The following is a 22,934-nucleotide window of genomic DNA, read 5'->3' as shown; positions in this document are numbered from 1 at the left end:
CTCTCCACTATGACCTGTTCATCTTGTGTGCCCTGCTCGGCATAGTTCATAGCTTCTCTGAGTTCTTCAAGCCCCTTCGCCACGGCAAGGCAGTGATCCATGAAGGGGAGCACTAGTATTAGCATATGGTAATTACGTTCTGGGTTTCTATGGGAAGCCTAAGATTGCAGTAAAGATTTTATTGTAGCCATTCAACTCTCAACTTTTGGATGAATTTCACTCTTTGAAGGCTAAGTATACTTTCAAAGACATTTTACAGATATCTAAAAAAATTCCACTCTGGATTGAAATAAAGCATTTCAATGAAATATATCCATTAAATATTGTGAAGTTGGCTCTTTTTATCATTTGAACGTCCCTTTGCATCTGCTTTTTATTATTTAGACCATTTCTGGCCTTAAAAACCCCCTTAACTCAGTTTAGCAGTCTCCCTCCAAGAGAGTGTATTTTTGACACCACACAGAATAAAACTTGGAGACTGATAGTCTGTGATCAGATTCCATGCGACAGACGTGATCTGCTTCTACTTTATATTGCTATCAATTTATGGCTTTGTTCCTTAAATAGTTATGCTTCTTCCACATTGTAACAGATATATTGAATTATGTATGTTTGAGAGGTATTTCAAGGAATCTTAACTTTAATCATTATTCTTATCTTGTCTTAGGAACCGATAGTTTGGCAAGAAAAATAGCCTTTCAATATGGCAATTATTTTCTTATCAATTTCATATTTTCATATCCTTGTGTTTCACTGGCATACAGTACTTGACTTTACATTTTAGCTCTGCAGGAAATATTTTAAACATTATTATTACAAAGGGAGAAATCAAAAATCAAAGTGAATTCTTAGTACAATGCTGTGGTGCAGGAAGGTGCAATTGCTGTTAACAGCAGCCTGCATTATACTCTAGAACTAACTCACAGCTTGACAGAAAGTCCCTGCTGGGGAAGAAATGTAGGGGAACTGGCAAGAGTTTTACCACATTTGCTTCCTGCTGCTAATAAGCTTTAACCTGTTTCATTTTTATTATGCTTACTGTTTAGATATTTTGCTTCCAAAATTATTTCTGTAGCACTGAGAATACTTTAAAAGGATTGTGGCACGAAGGACCATTTTAATATGTAAGACTGTCAGCGAGGGAGATTATAGGCCGTAATGAGTAAGGTGGCTGCCTTCTGCTTATTGTGATTTCAAAGTTCAAGCACTGAACTCAAAAGATTAAGGATAGCGAGTGGCTAATACATACAGTTTGATGTACATTTTAGTGCTCTGCAAACAGTATATTTATTTGTGTTCTTTCTACTAGTCTGATATATTTGCAGATTTTTTATTTTTTCTGTATGCGATATGTATGTATGCATTTAATTATATGATTAAGTTTCCTGTTAGCTCTGTTGGTTAGAGCTTAGTGCTAATAAAACCAAAGTTGCAGGTGTGATCCTTGTATGGGCCAGCTGCATATTCATGCATTGCCGGGGTTGGACTAGATGATCCTGCACCAGCCCTGGCACCACTACCATAACGTAAGTTATGGACCCTCTTACCTACGGGACCACCTCTCCCAGTATGCCCCGTGGAGGACCTTAAGGTCCATAAATAGCAACACCCTAGAGGTCCCGAGCCCTAAGGAAGTCAGATTAGCCTCAACCAGAGCCAGGACCTTTTCAACACTGGCTCCGACCTGGTGGAACTCTCTGTCTCATGAGACCAGGGCCCTGCAGGATCTGATTTCTTTCCGCAGGGCCTGTAAGACAGAGTTGTTCCGCCTGGCCTTTGGCTTGGAATCAACTTGATCCCCTTCCCTTCTTTCCTTTTTCCTTTCTCCTTCTGTGATGGAACTCCTATTTGGGGACTTCCCTGGCTTTTTTCTGACTCACGTAGGACCAGTCTGGATAGTTGGCCTTGGTGAAGATTTGACGTTTTCATCCCCAAAAAGTTTTTGATATGAGTTTCTACTGAAATGAGGCTGCATTTCAATGTTGTATTTTAATCTTCTTTTTAAGTTGTATTTTAATCAATTGTTTTTTATACCTGGTGTTAGCCACCCTGAGCCCGGTCTTGGCTGGGGAGGGCGGGGTATAAAAAATTATTATTATTACTGTTATTATTATTATTGTTGTTGTTATTACCATAACGTAAGTGAACTTTAGGCCCAGTAACTTTAGGCCCCACCCTGTGCCCTCCAGGTGTTTTGGACTACAACTTCCATCAGCCCCAGCCTCTATTACAGTCAAACCTCGGTTGTCGAACGTAATCCGTTCCAGAAGCCCATTCGGCTTCCGAAATGTTCGATAACCGAGGCACAGCTTCTGATTGGTTGCAAGAGCCTCTTGCACTAAAGTGGAAGCTGCATCAGACATGTGGCTTCCAAAAAACATTCGAAAACCGGAGCATTTACTTCCAGGTTTTCCGAGTTCAGGAGCCAAAACGTTCAGAAACAGAGCCATTTGACACCAAGGTTTGACTGTACTCAGAAATGGCCACTGCATAATTTCCTAGTAATTTCCTGGTAGCAAGTTGTTCGTGTATGGTGGCAATGCAAATCCAGGATTTCCCCCCAATGTTTGTGCATTGAAAAAGTTTACAATAGTATTCAGTACATATGAGGAGATGCTCATCTATTAAAAATGCTTGCTTCATAGAGTTAAGATTACTTGTCTGCTACTTTTGCTGTCCAAGGAAATGGAGATTCTTTGTCATTTGGTCTATTCTAAATTAAAGAAAATGAATACTGAATTGCTAGTTCTATAAAGAACGTGATGGGATCATGAAAGTGAAAGATAATGCTACCTTAAGGAGTTGCAGTTTTTCAAAAAAAAAATTTCAGTGGCAGTTTTGATTATGATAGTGACAGGATTAATGAGCCTATAAATTATACATTTGAAAGTTTCCTCACAGTGTCTGCATAACAAGAGTGCACCGGTTTAAGCTTCAGAACAAAGTATCCTTACCAACAATAGGTTTGTCACTTGCAAAGTAGAGATTCCACTAGGAAAACTGCAGAGGAAAAAGTCAAAGTCTTTTAGAAAAGAGAAAGAGAACTCAGCTTATTCACAGCTATATCAATGGACCATAGAAATCCCTTGAGTGTTTCGGTTATTCCAGTGGATGAGTCTGCCTGGTAGTCACATCTGCAAGCTTGTCTTGTAAGCATCCCGAAAGTACATTATCCTACAATTTCTGCAAATTATCTGCAATATATAGAATAACCGTTTGTGCCATTTGAAAACAGTTCCCAAGTTCAGTTGTTTTTGAAAGCAGGTGAAAAGGCAACTAAGTTTAAAACTCACAATCCTGCCCTGACCTTTCAGAGCACTGCATTCAGTTTTTATTAGTTCCATTGATCACCTGATTAGAGGTTTCTTCTGTGTACAGCAGTCTATCTGAATAGCAGAAGCTGTAGGATAGTGCACTTAAATTGCTTAGTGTTTTAGAAATAAAATCCATGAGATTGAAGCCGCCAGGTGTTTTTCTCATTCGGTCTGTTATATAAATTTGAGAGCAGATTTTCTATAATCTATCTTATTATGTAGGTAGTTATGCTGTTGTTTCCCATTTTCAAATAAGAAATACTGATTGCAAAGAGATAAACATTTCCTTGGGTCCTTAAGGAGCAGGTATTACATGAAACTGCTTGAATTCATTTTTGCAAGCTGCCAGATTTTGTTTCCATAAGGATTCTTCCTCTTTAAAAAAACGACATGGCTAAGTGTTATACATTGAGGTTGTTTGCTGAAACAAGGCTATTGTATATCCGTGAGTAAAATTCTATGGTTGAGTTTAGCTGGTGGTGCAATTTGGACATTTTCTTTTAAATAATTGAACATATTATCTAACATTTGCTGTGGAATTTCAAAGGATGAGACTACCATTATGTACAAGAGGAACAAGGACTGAAGAGCCATATAGCTAGAAAGCAGGAGGAAGGAGGCGGGGGATAATGGTTGGCTAAAAGCAGGGTTTGTCATGGGAACAGTCTTCCTGCACCGATTGTGTCATCCTAGCAAAGAAGAGACTACGAAAAAGAATCCAAGCTAGCATTTCACTGCTCTTCGCACTACTGTTACTTGAACTCGAGTCTACAGAAAGACTAAGCAGTTGAAAAATATAGCATAAACCTGTAAACTGGGGGAGGCTGGGTGATTCTTATCAGCGCTAGGTTCTTGGCTCTGTTGCTGGTTTCCAAAACGGAAACATTCATAATCTGTAAATTAATACAAATATGTTGTGGCTTCTTCAAGGAAAGGACACAGGCGAATAGCACAGTGTTTTATTGAGAGCAGAGTTTTATTGATTGTGAGCAGCAGCTGTGGGACGAAGTCCCCAGCTTGCAGAGATCAATTGCACTCAGTTACAATTTGGATAATAGGTACTAAGGGATCAGTTGGTGGAAGTGCTGATAGTGGTACAAGAAGCTGCAGTGGTAGAACATGCAAGTTCTAATAAGATGAAGCAAAATAGTGTCCCAGTTACCTCTCAGGTAATTTTTAGGATCTTCATGTAAAACGATGGTCATTAATGACAGGATGGTCATAAGTTCCAAGCGGATACAGTAGTACCTCGGGTTACAGATGTTTCAGGTTACAGACTCCGCTAACCCAGAAGTAGTACCTCGGGTTAAGAACTTGGCTTCAGGATGAGAACAGAAATCACGCAGCGGCGGCAGCGGGAGGCCCCATTAGCTAAAGTGGTACCTCAGGTTAAGAACAGTTTCAGGTTAAGAACGGAGCTCCAGAACGAATTAAGTTCTTAACCCAAGGTACTACTGTATTAAAAAAAAAAAAGGAATTGCTTACTTAATACCAACCTGAATCTAATTTTGTAGGGTTGTTTATAAATCTGCCAGAGCACTGTTTGTGCGGTTGCCAACTGTAGATAAGGCAGGATTTCTTTTGTCTTGCTCCTGGCTACCAGGCAGTGATCCAAAGGTTTAAAAGAGTTTGTGTATATACAGCTTGTACATGTAAATTCTGTCCAGATCTTTGGATGAACCCATGGAGGTCAGCAGCAGTGATGGTGGGTGTGATCCCACTCTTCCTCTCCAGGTGTTGATTAAGAACAGGAATTTTATAGGCCATATGAAACCACTTGCTCACATATCTCAAATTCAGACTCATTCCGAGTCTCAGAATCATAGAATCTTAAGAGTTGGAAGGAACCCAAGGGTTATCTAGTCCAACCCCCTGCAATGCAGGGGAGTCTTAAAATAATGTTGAACTATATACTTTTTTGGGGATGCGGGTGGCGCTGTGGGTTAAAGCCTCAGCACCTAGGACTTGCCGATCGCATGGTCGGCGGTTCGAATCCCCGCGGCGGGGTGCGCTCCCGTCGTTCGGTCCCAGTGCCTGCCAACCTAGCAGTTCGAAAGCACCTCTGGGTGCAAGTAGATAAATAGGGACCGCTTACCAACGGGAAGGTAAACGGCGTTCCGTGTGCTGCGCTGGCTCGCCAGATGCAGCTTGTCACGCTGGCCACGTGACCCGGAAGTGTCTGCGGACAGCGCTGGCTCCCAGCCTATAGAGTGAGATGAGCGCACAACCCTAGAGTCTGGCAAGACTGGCTCGTACGGGCAGGGGTACCTTTACCTTTTTATATACTTTTAAATCTAAATTATATCATGCCTCTTCCCAGTTTACTGAAGTCTTTTCATATATTGCCCTTTAGTCTAATGCTTGCAGAACCAGAAATGTTTTAAAACACCTGTGAAGATACTGCACAACTGAGGTTTTCACAGACCTCCAGGGAAAGGTTCTTTTGATTAACACTACCTGTGATCTTTTAAAGAAGCAGCCCAAGTTCATATACTGGATATCAGGTGCATAGCCAGTGCCTTTTTTGGTATTATTATCATGACTGCTCTTGGCGGGTTGTAGCAATTCTGAATGAGATTATTTTGTTTATTTCTTGCAGATTAGCTTGTTCTTTCAATTGTATTGTGAAAACTTCAATAGAAGAAGAAAAAAGCTACATATGAGCTAGTTAAGGAAGAAGCTTTATGTGTTGAGGCCCAAGGAAGCAGCTTGGATTGTGCCAAGCAGGCAAATTATTATTATTATTATTATTATTATTATTATTATTATTATTATTAGTAATCATTTATACACCGCCCATCTGGCTGGGTTTTCCCAGCCCCTCTGGGCGGCTTCCAACCAAATATTAAAAACAATACAGCATCAGACATTTAAAAACTTCCCTAAACAGGGCCGCCTTCAGTTGTCTTTTAAAAGTAAAATAGTTGTTTATTGCCTTGACATCTGCTGGGAAGGCGTTCCACAGGGCAGACGCCACTATCGAGAAGGCCCTCTGCCTGGTTCCCTGTAACCTCACTTCTCGCAGCAAGGGAACCTCTAGCAAACTAGAGAAAGTAATGAGATCAGCCAACCACATTGTACATCAGACATGGCATCTGAATAGTGTTTCATGTAGTCGAGAATGCAATACATAATCTCCTACATGCCAGGGGATGATAATTCATGTTTTGGTCCCAATCAGAACATGAATCCATATAGCTCAGTCTACTCTGACTGGCAGCAGCTAAGGTCTTGAGAGGGAGTCCTTCGCAGCCCTCCTTGAGATGGTTTAAGTAGATATGCTGGGGTAGAAACTTCTATTGTGCTCTACCACTGAGCTCTGGCATCTCTCCCTAAGAAAGGATTGTAACCTTTTCAACAGGTGAAGCTGATAAAAGGCATTCCTGATCAGTGATGCAACCTTAATGCAAGTGTACTTGAGAGCATTTTTGGCCATTGGAATCCAATCAGGCCCAGTCAGCTATCATTTCCTCAGCCTTAGCTGTGCTTGCCTTTTTAAGACCAGAGACCACTGGACCAGGGTGAGAATGGCAGGAGGTGGTGTGGTCACTGTACCCATGCACATCACAATTGCAATCTCTGAACAATGTATTCAGTGTCGTTACATTTGCACTGAAGAAAAAGGGGCAGGATTCAAATTCTGCAAAATGCACAGGCAATATCATGAGAACATGAGCACCCCATCGCTGTTCTTTCAAGAGCATCATTATGTACATCTGTCAGGCTTGGTACTCATGCCAGCAACATTGGTAGCACTTGCAGCATTTCTTGAGTTACATAATTCCAAGGCATGGCTTGGATAATTTCTGTGTTGAGAGAGACCGAGATACTCAGTAATAAAATAATCTAACAAGATATACCGTATTTTTTGCACCATAACACTCACTTTTTTCGTCCTAGAAAGTAAGGGGAAATGTCTGTGCGTGTTATGGAGAGAATGCCTGCGGGTGGCGGGGGGGATCTGCTGCAGTCGTGAGCAGAGGATCCATGGTTCCCCTTCCTTTCCTCCTCCGTGGTTACAAAGCATGGATCCACATGGATCCTCAGGATTTTTGCATTGGGCTACTCCAAACTCACTGTCAGATCACATGTCTGTGGCCACAGCATGAACCACAAAAATCATATATCCACTATTTCGTTTAGAATATTTTTTTCTTGTTTTCCTCCTCTAAAAACTACGTGCGTGTTATGGTCTGGTGCGTGTTATAGAGCGAAAAATACGGTAATTGGAAATGGTTTCTCAAACATTTCTCTGTTCTGCAAAATAGCCTCTCTGTTTTTTAAAACAAGTTGGAGGCCATTTGACTAAGAGTTTCTGCAGCACTGGTGGGGGCGAATTAAATTCCTGGAAGCTCCATCACACAAATCCATACTTTAAAGGTTGAGGCCTCCGTAAAATGTGCGCTTACATGAATATGTGGGCGCATGGTGCATGGTCTTTCACTTGCAATGATGATCATTTGTTTGAGTTTGAAATTGTACTTTTGCCTTGGCCTAATTCCTGTGTATTTCTTTCCATATTCTAAATGGCAGTTGAAGGCAAGCAGAAATACAAAGTAATTGATTTAACAACCTAAGACAAGTACAAGAAAGTCGGAAAGTTTTGTCTCAATGCTTGACTTGACCCGAGACAGCTTTTTAAGACTTATTTTCTAAACAGTACCTCAGCACCTTGGGCCAACCAAGTGGCCTTTAAGCCTGAGTGAGCATGACTTCTTTTCTCTACCATAAAGCTCCAGTATTCATCTTTTCAAACTGTTCTGCAGTACTGGAAGCAGAATTATATTGACAAGGTTAGAATTCATCTCCTGGAGGGAGAATTCTGTGCTACTGTTAAGTGCTAATATAACATTTATGTGTTGGTACCTTAATAACAGCCCCAGCTTACCTAATGAAACTACTGAAAGCAAACAGTACTACTACTCAGCGAGATTTTATTATGACTGAAGTGACTGCAATTTGAGGCAAATTATCCCTATTTTTGTTCCCATATCAAACACAGACATGCTAAAGAAATTGCTACAAGTTTTGGTGTGGAATTAGACTTCACTATCGTTAATCTAGATGTAAGTGCATTTTTCATGTAAACAGCTCACGAGGGTCAAGCAGCAGAGACTTTGCTGTGGAGGAAAAATGCTTGTCAATAACTTTGTGAGTGAATTTTGAAATAAAGTGTCTGCAACCTGTCATTATTCCTTCCTCTCGAAGTCAAGAGTGAGTGGATGAAAATTGAGCATGTGAATTGAAAGCAGAGTGAGTGTTATGGCCTTATCGACCCCAGGTAAAATTACTGTTTTAACTTGTAATTATTTTTCCATTCAGGGGTCAGACAATGGGCCGTATTTACTATTCTGAACTGCAATGTAAGCAAATTGGTATATCAAAAAGTTGCTACCAATACATGGACAGGCAAAAGGAAGCCTCAGTTTTTAATATTAACATTGCTTAGCATGTGGTTTCTCTCAAGAAATGCAAAAGAAAGTAAAAGGTAGGAATATAAAAGTTAAAAAAAATTGAAGAACAAGATATATGTGTAAATAAATTCCACCTATCCCTAACAGACAGGGCAGCCTCTCATCACTGTGGCAACAGAGGCTGCAAGGCCGTCCTGCTCCTTTGGCTTACAAGAAACTTAGACCCCCAGCAACCCAACACTCACCCCTCCCCTCCGCCATAGCCCCTGTGGCTTCCTGCAGCGCATCTCAACATGTGGCCACCAGGTTGGATGAGTTATGGGCATTGTGTGAATGAGTTTGTTCCTGTACTCTCAAATCAGGGACCAGCACACAGTCCATCATTATTACTCAAGGTTGCAGTGAGTTCTCCAGGCATGCTGGCAGAGGATTCATCAGCCTTGGAGCCTGCTTTGTCTGGGGATGGAGCTCAGACATCTTGGGACTGGGCAAGATGCCAAGCACTTTCTCTGTAGGGGCAGGCGGAGCATTTAAAAAATAATAAAAAATCTAGAGCTTTTAAATACTCAAGAGTAGTCTTGTCAGATGGCAAGGGTGGCTGCTCATGAGTAACCAGGCAGGACTCCGACCTGTCTTTTACAGGTTTTATTTAGGTGCAAACTATTTACAGTGTAGAACCCCAAAGTTCATGTCTGACTCAATCGCTAGCAGAGTCCGGGAGTGCCTGTTTCCTGGACCTCCTCCAGCATAAAAGCCTTTTCCTTCTCTCTTTGCGCTCTAGACTTCTGCGCAGGGTGGGCCAGAAGTGGTGCTGAGGCTCCCACCAGCATCCTCTAGTCCTTTCACCTCTTCCCCACTGGAGGTGGGGTTTTCCTCATCACCGGACGAGGAACTGCTTCGCAAGATTTTCGGAGGCTCCTTGTAACACAACTGCCCCTCTGTTTCCCGCCCCAGTTCTGATGGCAGTTCCCTGACAAGTCTCTTTTAATTTCTAGGCAGAAGATGAAGACATGAATAATGATGTGCCTGCAGCATATGGAGAACTGGCTGTGATAGTGGTACCTTCCCTTCCCAGAGCTGCCTCTATTGAATGGCATGTCATTGCAGCAGTAGATGAGGAACAGCAAAGGCAGAAGGTTGTGCTACTGAGGTCACTTGAGAACTTCCAAATTGAATGTGAAGCTGTGCAGTCCTGTCCATCTTGTAGTGCAGCTATTTCCATGTCCTTAAACCTGACTTCACCATCAACATCTACAATCAGCTTAGACAGTGTCCTGCATGACGTGGTGGAAATGTTTAAGCAAGCAGTAGAGAAGATGTCAGGAGATGGTGACACAACTCCTTTGGGTTTTAGAACTTTCTACCGAAAGGATATCGTTGATATGGAGGCACTAGAAGCAGGTAAGTTTCTGACTTGTCTACATACATATTTGTAGTCATCTCAAAAAAATACCAGTTTCCAGAGTGGTAGCCCTGTTTGCCTGTTGCAACAAAAACAGCAAACAGGCTTGTGGCATCTTGAAAACCTAATCAATTTAGTCTCTCTGACCAATTTAACCAAAGCTTTCATGGGCTAAAGCCTGTTTTGTCAGATACACAGAGAGAAATCTGTATGTGTACTGAATGGCAATTAGATGAAAAAGTACAGTAATACAATAACTGAACTAGAACTTAAATGCATAGTAAATAGGCCTAGCAACACTTTACAGCAGCAGCTTGGTAGTAATTTACTCGGCGCATCAGAGATGAATGTGTAAACAATACCTGTAGCTTGTGGTGAACCAATGACGGGCCAGTACCCACACAAAAAAATACTTTTAGACAAATCTGACACCAGAAGCTTATTCACCATAAATCTTGTTGCCTGTGGCTTGCTCATACTTCTGACCTTTTCTCATGGAATATTGAAATGTGAACGATCCATCAGATCAGGTCATCATTTGTGCCAGGGCATAATGGCTTAGCTCCAGAAACAGGCTTAGCCAAACTTCCCATTTAAAGTGGGCTTTTGGAAATGTGTATTTAGAGTCTTTCAAATGCTTGGTATATAGTCACAGATTTATTTTGGATTTTGGCTAAAATACAATGTGTAGAAAAGAAAGAAATCGGACCCATTTTGTGGTTTTAGACTTTTGATGATAGTACAGAAATCTTGCTCATTAGATTGGAAGAAGCTGCCCAAGGACTTCAGTGATGATGCCACCCTAAGACTGTACCCTAAACAGCCTTGGCCCAATATAACTGAAGGAGCATCTCCACCCCCATCATTCTGCCCAGACACTGAAGTCCAGCGCCAAGGGCCTTCTGGCGGTTCCCTCACTACGAGAAGTGAGGCTGCAGGGAACCAGGCAGAGGGCCTTCTTGGTAGTGGTGCCCGCCCTGTGGAACACCCTCCCACCAGATGTCAAAGAAATAAACAACTATCTAACTTTTAGAAGACATCTGAAGGCAGCCCTGTTTAAGGAAGCTTTTAATATTTGATGAGTTATTGTATTTTAATATTTTGTTGGGAGCCGCCCATCTAGCTGGGGAAACCCAGCCAGATGGGTGGGGTATGAATTATTATTATTATTATTATTATTATTATTGGACATGCGTCAAGAAAGAACAGTTGCCGTATCATTGTAGTCCCCCCCCCCAATCTTTGGTTTCAGAGGATAAAGGTAGCAGGAGGGCTACCAGAAGATAAGATCAGCAAACCACAATAAACACTAATGTCCATACAATACTTCATGTATGTGTATGCAATAGTTAACTGGATCAGGACCACTGCTTGTAATAACGTTTAGTGGCAGTTAGAGAAAATTACTACTAAACACATGAAAGGGTGAGACATGCATAGTGAGCTAATGAGTAGAAATTCTGTTAGAGAAAGGAGACAAGTTCTGTGTGAAGAATTTGCTTCCACAGACATAATCCTTTAAGATTGATAGTAGCTCAGAATATAATGGAGAGTTTCTTATCCCATGACATGGGAAAAAATGGTGTGTTCTTTTTTTGTGGAGAGAGAGGATGAGCATGTAGGAACCTGTATTTTGGGCAGAATAACCATGATCTTCATAATGCTATCATTCATAAGACATTAGCTGGACACTGGGAAATTCTTCCCATTAATTCCCCTGCTTGTACAGTGGTACCTCGAGTTAAGTGCTTAATTCATTCCGGAGGTCTGTACTTAACCTGAAACTGTTCTTAACCTGAAGCACCACTTTAGCTAATGGGGCCTCCTGCTGCTGCCGCGCCGCCAGAGCACGATTTCTGTTCTCATCCTGAAGCAAAGTTCTTAACCTGAGGTACTATTTCTGGGTTAGCGGAGTCTGTAACCTGAAGCGTATGTAACCTGAAGCGTTTGTAACCCGAGTTACCACTGTATGTGTAATAGCGGGTTTGAGAAACCCACAAAGTGGTCCAGCATGGATCCACCACTTGGATCTGTTGCTGTAGAAAGAATCCTCTTACACCTATATGCCAGGGCTGCAAAATAGCTGCAGATCTCATTTTATTCTTACAAAAGCTAGCAGAGTTTTGTCATTGTCTTTGTAAGTAGAGATCAGGCTTCCATTGGTGACTCACATATGCGCAAACATTTTTAAAAAGATATTTGCAAAACTCAACTGATCCATATTAATTAGCTGACATAAATGTTAGCCCTCAAAGATTGTACTGTCCTATTTTTTTAAACCTAACCTGCAGCACTATTCAAAGGAAATTCAAGTTGACATTGCTTAATAGATTTAAAATATAAAAATAGAAAGCGATAAAAGTGTGGCATAGAATAAGCACAGCCAATGCACGAAGCAAGGAATGAACATATAGCCTGACAGAATATTATTTATTGTGCAGTGCTTTGTTTAAGAGCTGATAGAACATGCATCTAGCTTGCAAATTGTGTTATCATCTTTTCTCTTGCAAATCCCAAATGTTTCAAGAGATGTATAATGGTTCTGATAATAAGCTATATAGTTTTTTCTTACATTTGACAATAGGGTTTTCTTTTTAAAAATGTAAGTATACAAGGAAGAAAGATTAGTTTGCAGTAGTTCTAAGGGTATGAATAGGTAAACTTGATCCTGTAAATTTGTTCTATCTGGGGCAGCTAAATTTTGTTTATTTAAAACATTTATTATTTGCTCTCCTGTACGGCAGCAGTCCCAGAGAGGGGTACGTTATAAAGTTCAAATACAATGCGTATGATGGAAAGAAAACCAACGCAATAATAAACCAATGACTCAGACATTAATGTTCAGCAAACACACGGGTGAAAAGGTATGTCAGATGCATCTAGGAGTTCCACAGCCTGGGTGCTATTACGGAGAAGGCCTTCAGTAAGAAGAAGAAGAAGAGTTTGGATTTGATATCCCGCCTTTCACTCCCTTTAAGGAGTCTCAAAGCGGCTAACATTCTCCTTTCCCTTCCTCCCCCACAACAAACACTCTGTGAGGTAAGTGGGGCTGAGAGACTTCAAAGAAGTGTGACTGGCCCAAGGTCACCCAGCAGCTGCATGTGGAGGAGCGGAGACGCGAACCCGGTACCCCAGATTACGAGACTACCGCTCTTAACCACTACACCACACTGGCTCTCATAATGACATAAGAGCATAAGAATCTTGCTGGGTTAGGCCAAAGGCCCATCTAATCCCACAACTTGTTATCACAGCAGTAGCGCTCTTCCCTCCTGTGGCTGGCATTCAGAAGTCTGCTGGGAGAATTCAACATAGTGCTACAGCAATCATTACATAAGTGAAAGCACTACAGTTTGCCAGGCAGAGTAAATCACTCCTCTCTGTTGGGATATTCCATTTCACCTTAAGGTACAGGCATGAGACTGTTGTGTGTCACATGTCTGTTTACACTCCAGCACAGCTTGCTGGGAACTACCGTTTGTGTATAGCTTTTGCTTATGCTACTTGCTTTGGACATGAAGGAGAGAAGACATGCTTTTCCTTTTGTCCTGATGTATGCTGAATAAATATGCTCAACACAGCCTCTTCCTGCCACTTCTGTTGCGCAGCGTTATTTACTCTGCTGAGTGTGCGTGCCCAGCTTCTGAAGGCTTCTGAAGCTAGGGTCGCAGTTTCACACTGATCCAAGGATTGGAGATCACCCAGCACACCGGCCGGTGGGCTGGGGCCAGCTGGGGGCCTGCCAATTGCCCCCGATTCCTTGGCTGCATCCCAACACTCTCCTCCCCCATGAGCTGCTCTGGGGGTTCTCCCAACCCCTCCCCGCAAGCCAGTTCCAAGGTGGAGGGGAGGGAGCTAAAGCCACATTGCTCTAGTCAAAGTCATTGCACAGGCTTCAACTAGTGGGACTCATTAGTTGAATCCGGCACACTGCCGGAAGTGGAAGTAGAACACAGCAATCTTGGCTGGTAGCCATGATACCCTTACCCTTCATCAATTTGTCAAATCCTCTTTGGAAGCAATCCAAAATTGTGGCTACCACTATGTCTTGAGGGAGCAAATTCCATAGTTGAACTGTGTACAGGTGGTGACCCATTTTGCGCATGTCCAATTGATGTGCCACCGCTGACGCACAGGTTCTTTTGGGCCCGGAAGATGGCAGGGCAGGGGGGGCTTATGTGTGCTCCGCTGACGCACGTGGGGGCCAAAAATGTACTGTTGCCAGCTGTAGTGTGTGGAAAAGTGATTTCTCTGTACTTAATCTCCATCATTCAGTTTTATTGGATGGCTCTGAGTTCTAGTATCCACTTCATGCAAAATCATACATCTCTCTCATGTGTCCCTTACTCACCTTTTTATAAATGAAAACGGGCCAGATGTTGTAACCTTTCCTCCTTCCTTACTTTACCATTTTGGTGACTCCCACATAATCAATTTCAGATGGTTATGGTGCTCCCTGTAGATCTTAATGCATGGGCAGGTCTATATGAGTGAAGGTTCTCCAGGCCCCAAGTTGTACATAGCTCTGTAAGTCAACGTGAGCACCTTGAACTTAGTCTGTAGCAAACTGGCAGCCAGTTTTCAGAATTGGTGCTAATGTGTCATCATATAGCAGCCCCACCAGTGCATTTTGTGCTGACTACATCTTCCAGACCAGCTTTAAGAGCAACTCTGCATGGATCACATTACAGTAATCCAGTGCAGTGTGACCAGGCTATCAACGGTCATAGCATGAAAACCAGCTAGAGCTGATTGAAGGTGACCTTAGCCATAGGGGGTCACGAGTCACCTGCAACAGTTCTGGATCTAACAGCATTCTCAAAATACATACCTATTCTTTCAGGAGAACAGGTAACCTGCCCAATTCCCAGATTTGTGAATCTTGTCAGAATTTAATCTCAGGATTTTTTGGTCTTTATCAGGCCTCTCACTGCATCCAGACATGTCTAGAATCTGCACAACCTCACCTATAACAGATAATACAGAGAAATAGATATGTATTGTGCCACAACAGCCAAAGGTATTCAGGCGATTGATATATTGGTGGCACACACCCAGGAATATGTCAGTATTGTTCAAATTAAGCCTTTGAATTCATTATAACATGACCTTAAAACAATTTTCAGAAATCTTCTGTTAAAAAAAAAAGCATCCTAGGTTAGAAAATCAAGGTAGAACCTTCATGTCAGAGCTTTTTTGCATATTCCTCTTTTTAAGTATTTTTAAATGATTTTTAAATGATATTTATATATTTATATTAATTATTACTACCTTTCTACTGCCTGCTTTATATTTAGATGGTGTAAATTGCTTTTATGTTAATTTAACATCAACACTTCTCATTTTATTTTTTCCTGTTTCTACTTTATATGTTTCATGCTAATTCGGCTTGAAAATAAAATTAAAAAGATTAGCTGATTACCATGCTGGGTCTTAAATGGGGTGGATTTTTCGTTCTGGCATTATTTCAAGCCTTGCTTAGGTTTGTCCTTAGTTTAGGGGCCAATTCACACAACCACTTCATTGCATGATGGCTTTGCAAAGGTTTGACTTTTGTAATGTGTTCTGCTTTACCGATTGGATGCCATATTCAGAAAATCAGTCATATGTCTGAGACCGAACTTCACTGCCTTAGGCAATGGATGTAGCTCAGTTGTAGACTGAACACACTGCGTGCCAAAGTCCCCATGTTAAATCTCTGGAATTGCCAGGTAGTGCTGGGAAAGATTCTTGTCTGGAAGCCTGGAAAGCAGCTGCCAGTCATTGTATGGAGTCAACCAAGATGCTATGGACTACAATTCCCATCAGTCAGAGCCAGCACTTCCATTGGTCAGGGATTATGGATATTGTGGTCCACAAGATCTTTCAGGTGCCATTTTAGCTGCTTTAGTATAGGCAATACTGAATTAGATGGATCAATGGGCTGACTTCTATGTTCCATGTGCTATTTCTTTATTTTACAGTATATTGTGCCTTACCCCTTAAGTTAGGTAGAGCCTATAGTATTTTGAGCATGTTATTTCCTTATCCTGTCTATAGCAATTCCAAGAAAGCTTTCTATAGCCCTGCTTTTCAACAGTCTCTGCTGGAAATTGGAACAAAGACAAACACCAGTTAACAACAACAAAATGATCGGAGCTTTAGTAGCCATTTTGGTCCCACAAAGCAAGAAACCTGAAGCAAGTGAAACAATGATGCTCATTTTAACCAAGCAGAAACCTTAAATTGGGTTCAGATGTGTATATGTTTCAATGTTGCATTAATATTTACCTAGACGTGACTGATGTCTTACAGCAAAATATCTCAAAGTAAGTTATTGATGCACGGTTAATTAGATTAGTTAGATTTTCCTGATATAAGATTGAAATACAAAAATATTTTTTGATCTATTCTTGTTCTTTGATCTGTATCCACCCCTGAAGACGTAGGCAAATTCCTGCCGCTCTTCTCTTCAATGCACACATGAACGGGAAAGAAAGATGCTTTGCTTAAGTAGTAGAACTTGAAGTTATCAGGGGCGGGGAAAAGGAAACTCTCCCGCAAATCTCAAATGAGCTGCTAATTAAAAGCATGTATTTTCCCCTCTTTTGTCACAAAGAATTTCCATGTTCATTTAGGCAAGTCCAAGTAAATTAGAGCGGCCCATTGCAGCTGACAAAGTAAGATGAGAGCTGAAAATATGTGCTCTCCATGTGTTGTAACAGATTACGTGGTAGTATTATAGCCAATGTTATTGATGTCAGGAGAAGCTAAAGGTTTGTGATGCAAATGTGAGAAAGATAGCTTTCTGTCAGCCTAAGATGAAATGTAAAGTTTTATTGAACCAAGTGTGGTCCTGATGGTGAACTTCTCTGAGGCAATCCCTCATAACATATGAGAGCATTATAGGCACCGTGCTGAGACCACAGGATGTGTCGGAAGCAGGGGGATTAGATTAAGCTGACATATATACTTAGTAGGATGCTGTTACGCCTTTAGAAGGCTTTAGCATAAATTCTGACCATTTCTTTCCATATTCTCATTTCCATAGCACATTAATATAAATAAGTTTGAGATGATTTGCCTGTACCATCCAGACAACTAGGTTATTCCTCAGCATGTGAACATTCTCACTATTAAGACTTTGCGAGCCTCTTTCGTACAAAGTATGCAAAAATGTCTCTGAATATTTAACAGGGATTGAAAGAAATCTCTCGTTACATAATCCTTAAAAAAAGAGAAACAAATCACAAGAATAGGAGCAGATACTAGGCAACATAATAAAATGGCTATCTATGCTTCGATCTGATTTATCACCATGCACCACTGTGAAATCATCTGCAGAGTAACAGAACCTTAAAAGGAGTACCTCATACGTAAGATGAGGTAAAGCAAATAGAACAGATCTTAAAACTTAGCAACAATACCAGCTCAATGCCATTCTATAGAAGGCATCATTTTTTATAAGGTCTAATAATACGTTCCCCAAATGCCCAAAATCAGGGTTTGGGAAATCTCTAGAGGAATTCCGTCGTTGAAGGCAGTCATAAAGAGAGCCCATCTCTATGTCTCTATACTAGTTCATAAAGTCTCATTTCCACATAACACTATGCTATGATTTGCTGAACAGACAAGAATCAACCTTGTGAGTGAGCACAGCTCCCTTCACCTAATGCTGGTTTTGTTTTCTCATCATTCTTGCCCCACTCCTCTCTAACAGGGTGAGCGTCTGGAGCAGGTTGCCTAAATAAATCAGGATTAAGAGAGAACAGTGGGTTTGGGCATTATAAGAAACCATAGTTAATGCAAGCCAAGATTTGTAAGCCAGCTTCAAACCATGGCTTCATATTCTGTTTTGTTGGCTGCAAAACAAACCGTAGTTAATTGGCCATGGTGGGTTCAACATACAAACAGACCGCATAAACAAACTGAGGTTTAGTGTTACATGAGAACTCAGTTCACACTTCACTCTAAACCTTGGTTCAGAAACCAGATTCAGACATCATTGTTTGAAATGGATTTGCCAATCTTGCTTTGTGCCAACTGTGGTTGGGTATGATATCTGAATTGATAAACTAGAGTTAGAGCCAGGTTTGCTCTATTTCCAGATGCCGCTGGAGACTAGAATGCCTATATATTTGGAAGATGGTGTGAAACCATGGGACTGAGCTACTGCTGTATATCCAGTATCAAAATGTGGTCCTACCTGAGAGGAGGATTTTTATGATTTACTGTACCCTGGGTGAAAACATTTTTTCAGGCTAAGATTAAATTGGGGTCCTGATCCAGCATTTGCATTGCATGTTCAAATGCTTCGCAATAGAAAACCTTTATATGTTCCTATGCTATGTTATCCCTTCTAATATAACATGAAACCTGAAAAAGTGCACACACAGAGAGAGGGTTTATCCCACTGTGCCATCATCGGATATGAAGATGAGATCCATGTTGAACACACCTTTAAATGAGCATTACACCATTACTTAGAACTGTTTTATAAAGGGTTTCTAAGTCCCACAAAAAAGTGGATTGATTCATTTTAAAGGAATATTTCCAGAAACAATCCTGCTGGTGGTTAAACAAAATGTCTTGGGAAATGTTCTGCGCTGTTATTGATGTGAAGACTCTGGTTTAAAAATAAAAAATAGTATTAGCACTGAAACCTCTAATTCAGAGTTCACATCCCAAACAAGTCCTTTCCAATTATAACCTGAGATATTTTTTGTGAGAAAAATTTATCACTTTTGATCTTCTTATGGCTTCCTCTTAGCCACAAAAATGATTGAATGGGGAAAAAACCCTCAAGGTTACAGAAACTCAGCCTTGAATAAAAATAATATCTTGCCTCTAGCTTACTTGGCCTTTAAAAATACACTTTTTGGTTCTAGCCCTTACGCATTACTGAACCAGGTGATCAAGGTCGGAAAAAGGATACTGAAGTAGATAGATCCTGTGTCTAATTTAGTCCTAAAAACAAGCTCCCCCCCCCCAATCTCCCATCACTCAGATTGATTTATCTCTGCCTTTTGTGCAGCCTGCGATGACACATTCCTGTGGCACCTTATCTATGGAAAGATTTTCTTGAAAAGATTTTCTTAAATTCAGTGTTCTTTTCGTATGTTGCAATTTGTGTTCCTTGCCAATACTAGCAGTCCCTACTCCCCAAACACTACAGCTTCTTCGGTCCCATCAGCTGTATAAGCAGTAAATGTTTTTATCCCTTCAGTTCTGGTGTAGTGGTTAAGAGCAGTGGACTTGTAATCTGGTGAACCGGGTTCACTTCCCCGCTCCTCCACATGCAGCTGCTGGGTGACCTTGGGCTGGTCACACTTCTCTGAAGTCTCTCAGCCCCACTTGCCTCACAGAGTGTTTGTTGTGGGGGAGGAAGGGAAAGGAGAATGTTAGCTGCTTTGAGACTCCTTAGGGTAGTGATAAAGCGGGGTATCAAATCCAAACTCTTCTTCTTCTCTTCTTCTTAAAAATAATTAATTTCAGACCCATCCTGTGGGAGGTCAGGAGAGTTCTCAAGGCCCTGTTCACCAGTGGCAGTGGCCTGCCCCTCCTCTGCTGCTAAACACTTGAGCAAAAGCCAGATAACAGCTCTTACTTTCCAGCTAGGCCTCAGAAGTCACAAAACAGAAAATGACAAAATGGAATGAAAGCAGGGATTTGATGCCTATAATATCTTTGTGTGCACCCAACATTTTTTTTTGCTCAAAATGCCACCCAGAAAGTTGAGAGGCATCTGAAAATACTTTTATCTGGGAGACTTTTTATCTGGGACATTTACTCTTGTCCAAACAGCCAACCCCCTAGAAAATGCACTAAAGTAAAGGCACTCTCAGTGCAGTAGTAGGACCGCTCTGATATCAGACACCACTATCCTAATGCGCTTCATGTGCCCTTTTCACATATTGAAAATTATGAACAAAAAATACCAAATGAGACCATGCTGTAGATTTCAAACTCTCACTGTTTGGTGCACACATTGCCAATTAGTTAGTTTAAAGGGGTTTTAGGCCCAGTGTTAGTACGGAAACTGCTTTGATCACCCTGTGTGATTATCTCTGTTGGGAGAGAGATGGGGGGGGGGATATGTCCCTGTTAATTCTCCCAGCAGCTTACCATACCATCAACCATGATGTCCTTCTGTGGCAGCTGTCAGAGTTGAGGTTGGATGGTTCCAGTCCTTCTTGGATGGTCATTTTCAGAGGGTGATGCTTGGGGAGTGTCCTTAGGCCCCATGGAGCCTTCAATGTGGGGTTCTGTGGTGGATAAATTTTATCCTTTATGTTGTTCAGCATCTAGCTGAAAACATTGAGTGGGGTCATCTGGAGATTGGGAGTACCTTGTCTGCAATATGCTGGTGACACACAGCTCTGTTTCTCATTTACATCTGCAGGTGTGGCAGTGGATGTTCTGGACCGATATGTTGCCTCAGTAATGGACTGGATGAGAGCCAGTGCACTGAAGCTCAGTCCAGATAAGGCACTGTTAGTGGGTGTCTTCCTAGACTGAATAGATAGGAAGCGATCTGCTCTTGACAGGGTTACACTGCCTCTAAAGGAGCAGGTACATAGTTTAGGGATACTTCTGGGCCCATTGCTATCACTGGAGACTCAGCTTTGCCCCTATCTGGATGGGGATAGCTTAAATTTTGTTGTCTATGCTCTGGTAACCTCTAGGATAGATTACTGCAATGCATTATAAGATTGAATACAATTCAGAAACTGCAGCTGGTCAGAATTCCATGGCCAGGTTGCTCACTAATCCTGGCCTGACTGCACTGCCTACCAATTAGTTTCTGAACCCAATTAAAAGTGTCGGTCTTCACTTATAAAGTATTCTGCAGCTCAGGACCCTGATACCTAAAGGACCGCCTCTCCTTATATGAACCGACTCATACCCTGCAGTATTGTCTGAGGCCCTTCTTCATACGCCCCCTTCATGGGTGGTCTAGAGGGTGGCAGCATAAGAAGGGGACTTTTCAGTGGTGGCTCCCTGCTTGTGGAATGTTCTCCCCAGGGAGGTTTGCCTGATGCCATTGTTACATATTTTTAGGCATCTGGCAAAAAAAATATCGTTTTTTGTCAGGCCTTTAGCTTTTAATTATCTATGTCCTTTTTGCGTAATGGGGTGTTTGAATTGCCGTGGCAAAAAAAAGCAACTAATAAATTTAATTAATAATTATTATAATAACAGTTATAGTTTACATAAATTAAAATACTGTACACCAGAAGATTTTATATTTGACTAATTGCACCTTATTAGTTTTCACAATGTTCACAGAAGAGGGCGCAAGTATTATTAGTGTGAGTATTAGTGTAATCCTGCCCGTGTCTACTCAGACGTAAGTCCATGTTCAATGTGGGTTACACCCAGGTGAGTTTGGTTTGCATCCTGAGAGAAAGAAAGTCCAAAGAAGTGTCAGTGCTAAAATGAACTTTAAAAACTGATCCAACCAAAGTTAAAGCATTTTAATCTGTTTAAATGAGAGTGAATGGCAACACAATACAATATATGTCTCTTTGAAAATAAGTAAGACGATGAACTCATTATGGGACTTATTCCCAGGAAATTGTGTGTAGTATTCCATACTGAATCACATCTTCACTCTCCCATTGACATCAACAGGACTTAACTTTGGCTTTGTTGTGTTTTGTGATTTTCTCCAAAGCCCTTGTAATTTAGGCTGAATGGAAACACCATGGACCTCAATGCCAAATGTACAGAGGTGGAAATTTCATTTTAATTCCTTGGGCTTCCTGTTACGGAAAATACAAAAAGTGCCAAATGTAATAGCTCAGGCAGCAGAACTTTGCTGCTGTTCCAAAAAAATAAATAACTAATAGCTGGCAAAATTGGTACTTGAGGAAAGGAATAAAATTATGATACCTGTAACCAATTAGGGAACAGTGCCTTGATTCACTGCGGTGTGCTGTAATGACATTTTAAAAGGGTACATGTGGATAGACTGGGCTCCTTGCCACAGAAGAGGCTTAGAAACCCTGCCAATACCATGCCCATTCAGAAACCTATATGTGGAATGGTGGTTAATAGAATGGCAATTTGTATTATTTACCTTATTCTTCAGTTATACAGTGGTACCTCAGGTTAAGAACTTAATTTGTGCTGGAGGTCTGTTCTTAACCTGAAACTGTTCTTAAGCACCACTTTAGCTAATGGGGTCTCCCGCTGCCCCCGCTTGATTTCTGTTCTCATCTTGAAGCAAAGTTCTTAACCCGAGGTACTATTTCTGGGTTAGTGGAGTCTGTAACCTGAAGTGTCTGTAACCTGAAGTGTATGTAACCTGAGGTACCACTGTACTGCTATAATGCCATCTTAGGACTCCTCACTTTTTCCCACTCCCAGAAGTTCTACCTCTCTATAAAGGAATGTGAAAATGTAATATGGAACTACAGCAGAGGGCATTTCTCCACCAGAGCACTGATATGGGTAGGGTAGCTGTGGGCAACCGTTGACTTTCCAGATGTAGTTCCCCCCAGGCCCTGTCAGCATCGCCAGTAGTCAGAGATTATGTGTGTTCTCCAGCGATGTATGGGAGGCTACCGATTTCCGATCTCAGTATAGAACAAATCACACAATTTCATGTTCTTGTTTTCAGGAACTCTGTCGAAATAATTTATCTGCTTCCTTGTTGCTATTTATTTTGGCAATTTTTAATAGCCATCCCCACAGACATGTGTGCATATACCCCCTTTTTCTGTGTACTTTGGGGCCTGTTTGAGTCATTTTTCGTTTAGTGACCTCTGTTCTTTCTTTAAGCATCTTTGCTTTCCAGATGTATCCAACTGCCGTATGCTG

At 41.4% G+C, this 22,934-nt stretch overlaps 1 protein-coding gene across 3 annotated transcripts in view; it reads left to right on the top strand.

The window, feature by feature from the left end:
* The window catches only part of DPH6 (diphthamine biosynthesis 6), a 248,942-nt gene that overhangs the window by 190,310 nt on the left and 35,698 nt on the right, over positions 1 to 22,934 (top strand). For 2 of the 3 annotated variants that reach the window (XM_053381498.1, XM_053381489.1), the window contains one exon: positions 9,724 to 10,129. The exons of the other annotated variant lie outside the window; for it this stretch is intronic. In XM_053381498.1, the coding sequence (XP_053237473.1) occupies positions 9,724 to 10,129 (406 nt within the window). The remainder of the gene's footprint in view (positions 1 to 9,723; positions 10,130 to 22,934) is intronic. 3 annotated transcript variants of the gene reach the window in all.

The sequence above is a fragment of the Podarcis raffonei genome, chromosome 1, assembly GCF_027172205.1.
Source record: "Podarcis raffonei isolate rPodRaf1 chromosome 1, rPodRaf1.pri, whole genome shotgun sequence".
Classification (NCBI taxonomy): Eukaryota; Metazoa; Chordata; class Lepidosauria; order Squamata; family Lacertidae; genus Podarcis; species Podarcis raffonei.
The sequence above is the reverse complement of the archived record's forward strand: the minus strand, read 5'-3'. Positions and strand labels throughout refer to the sequence as shown.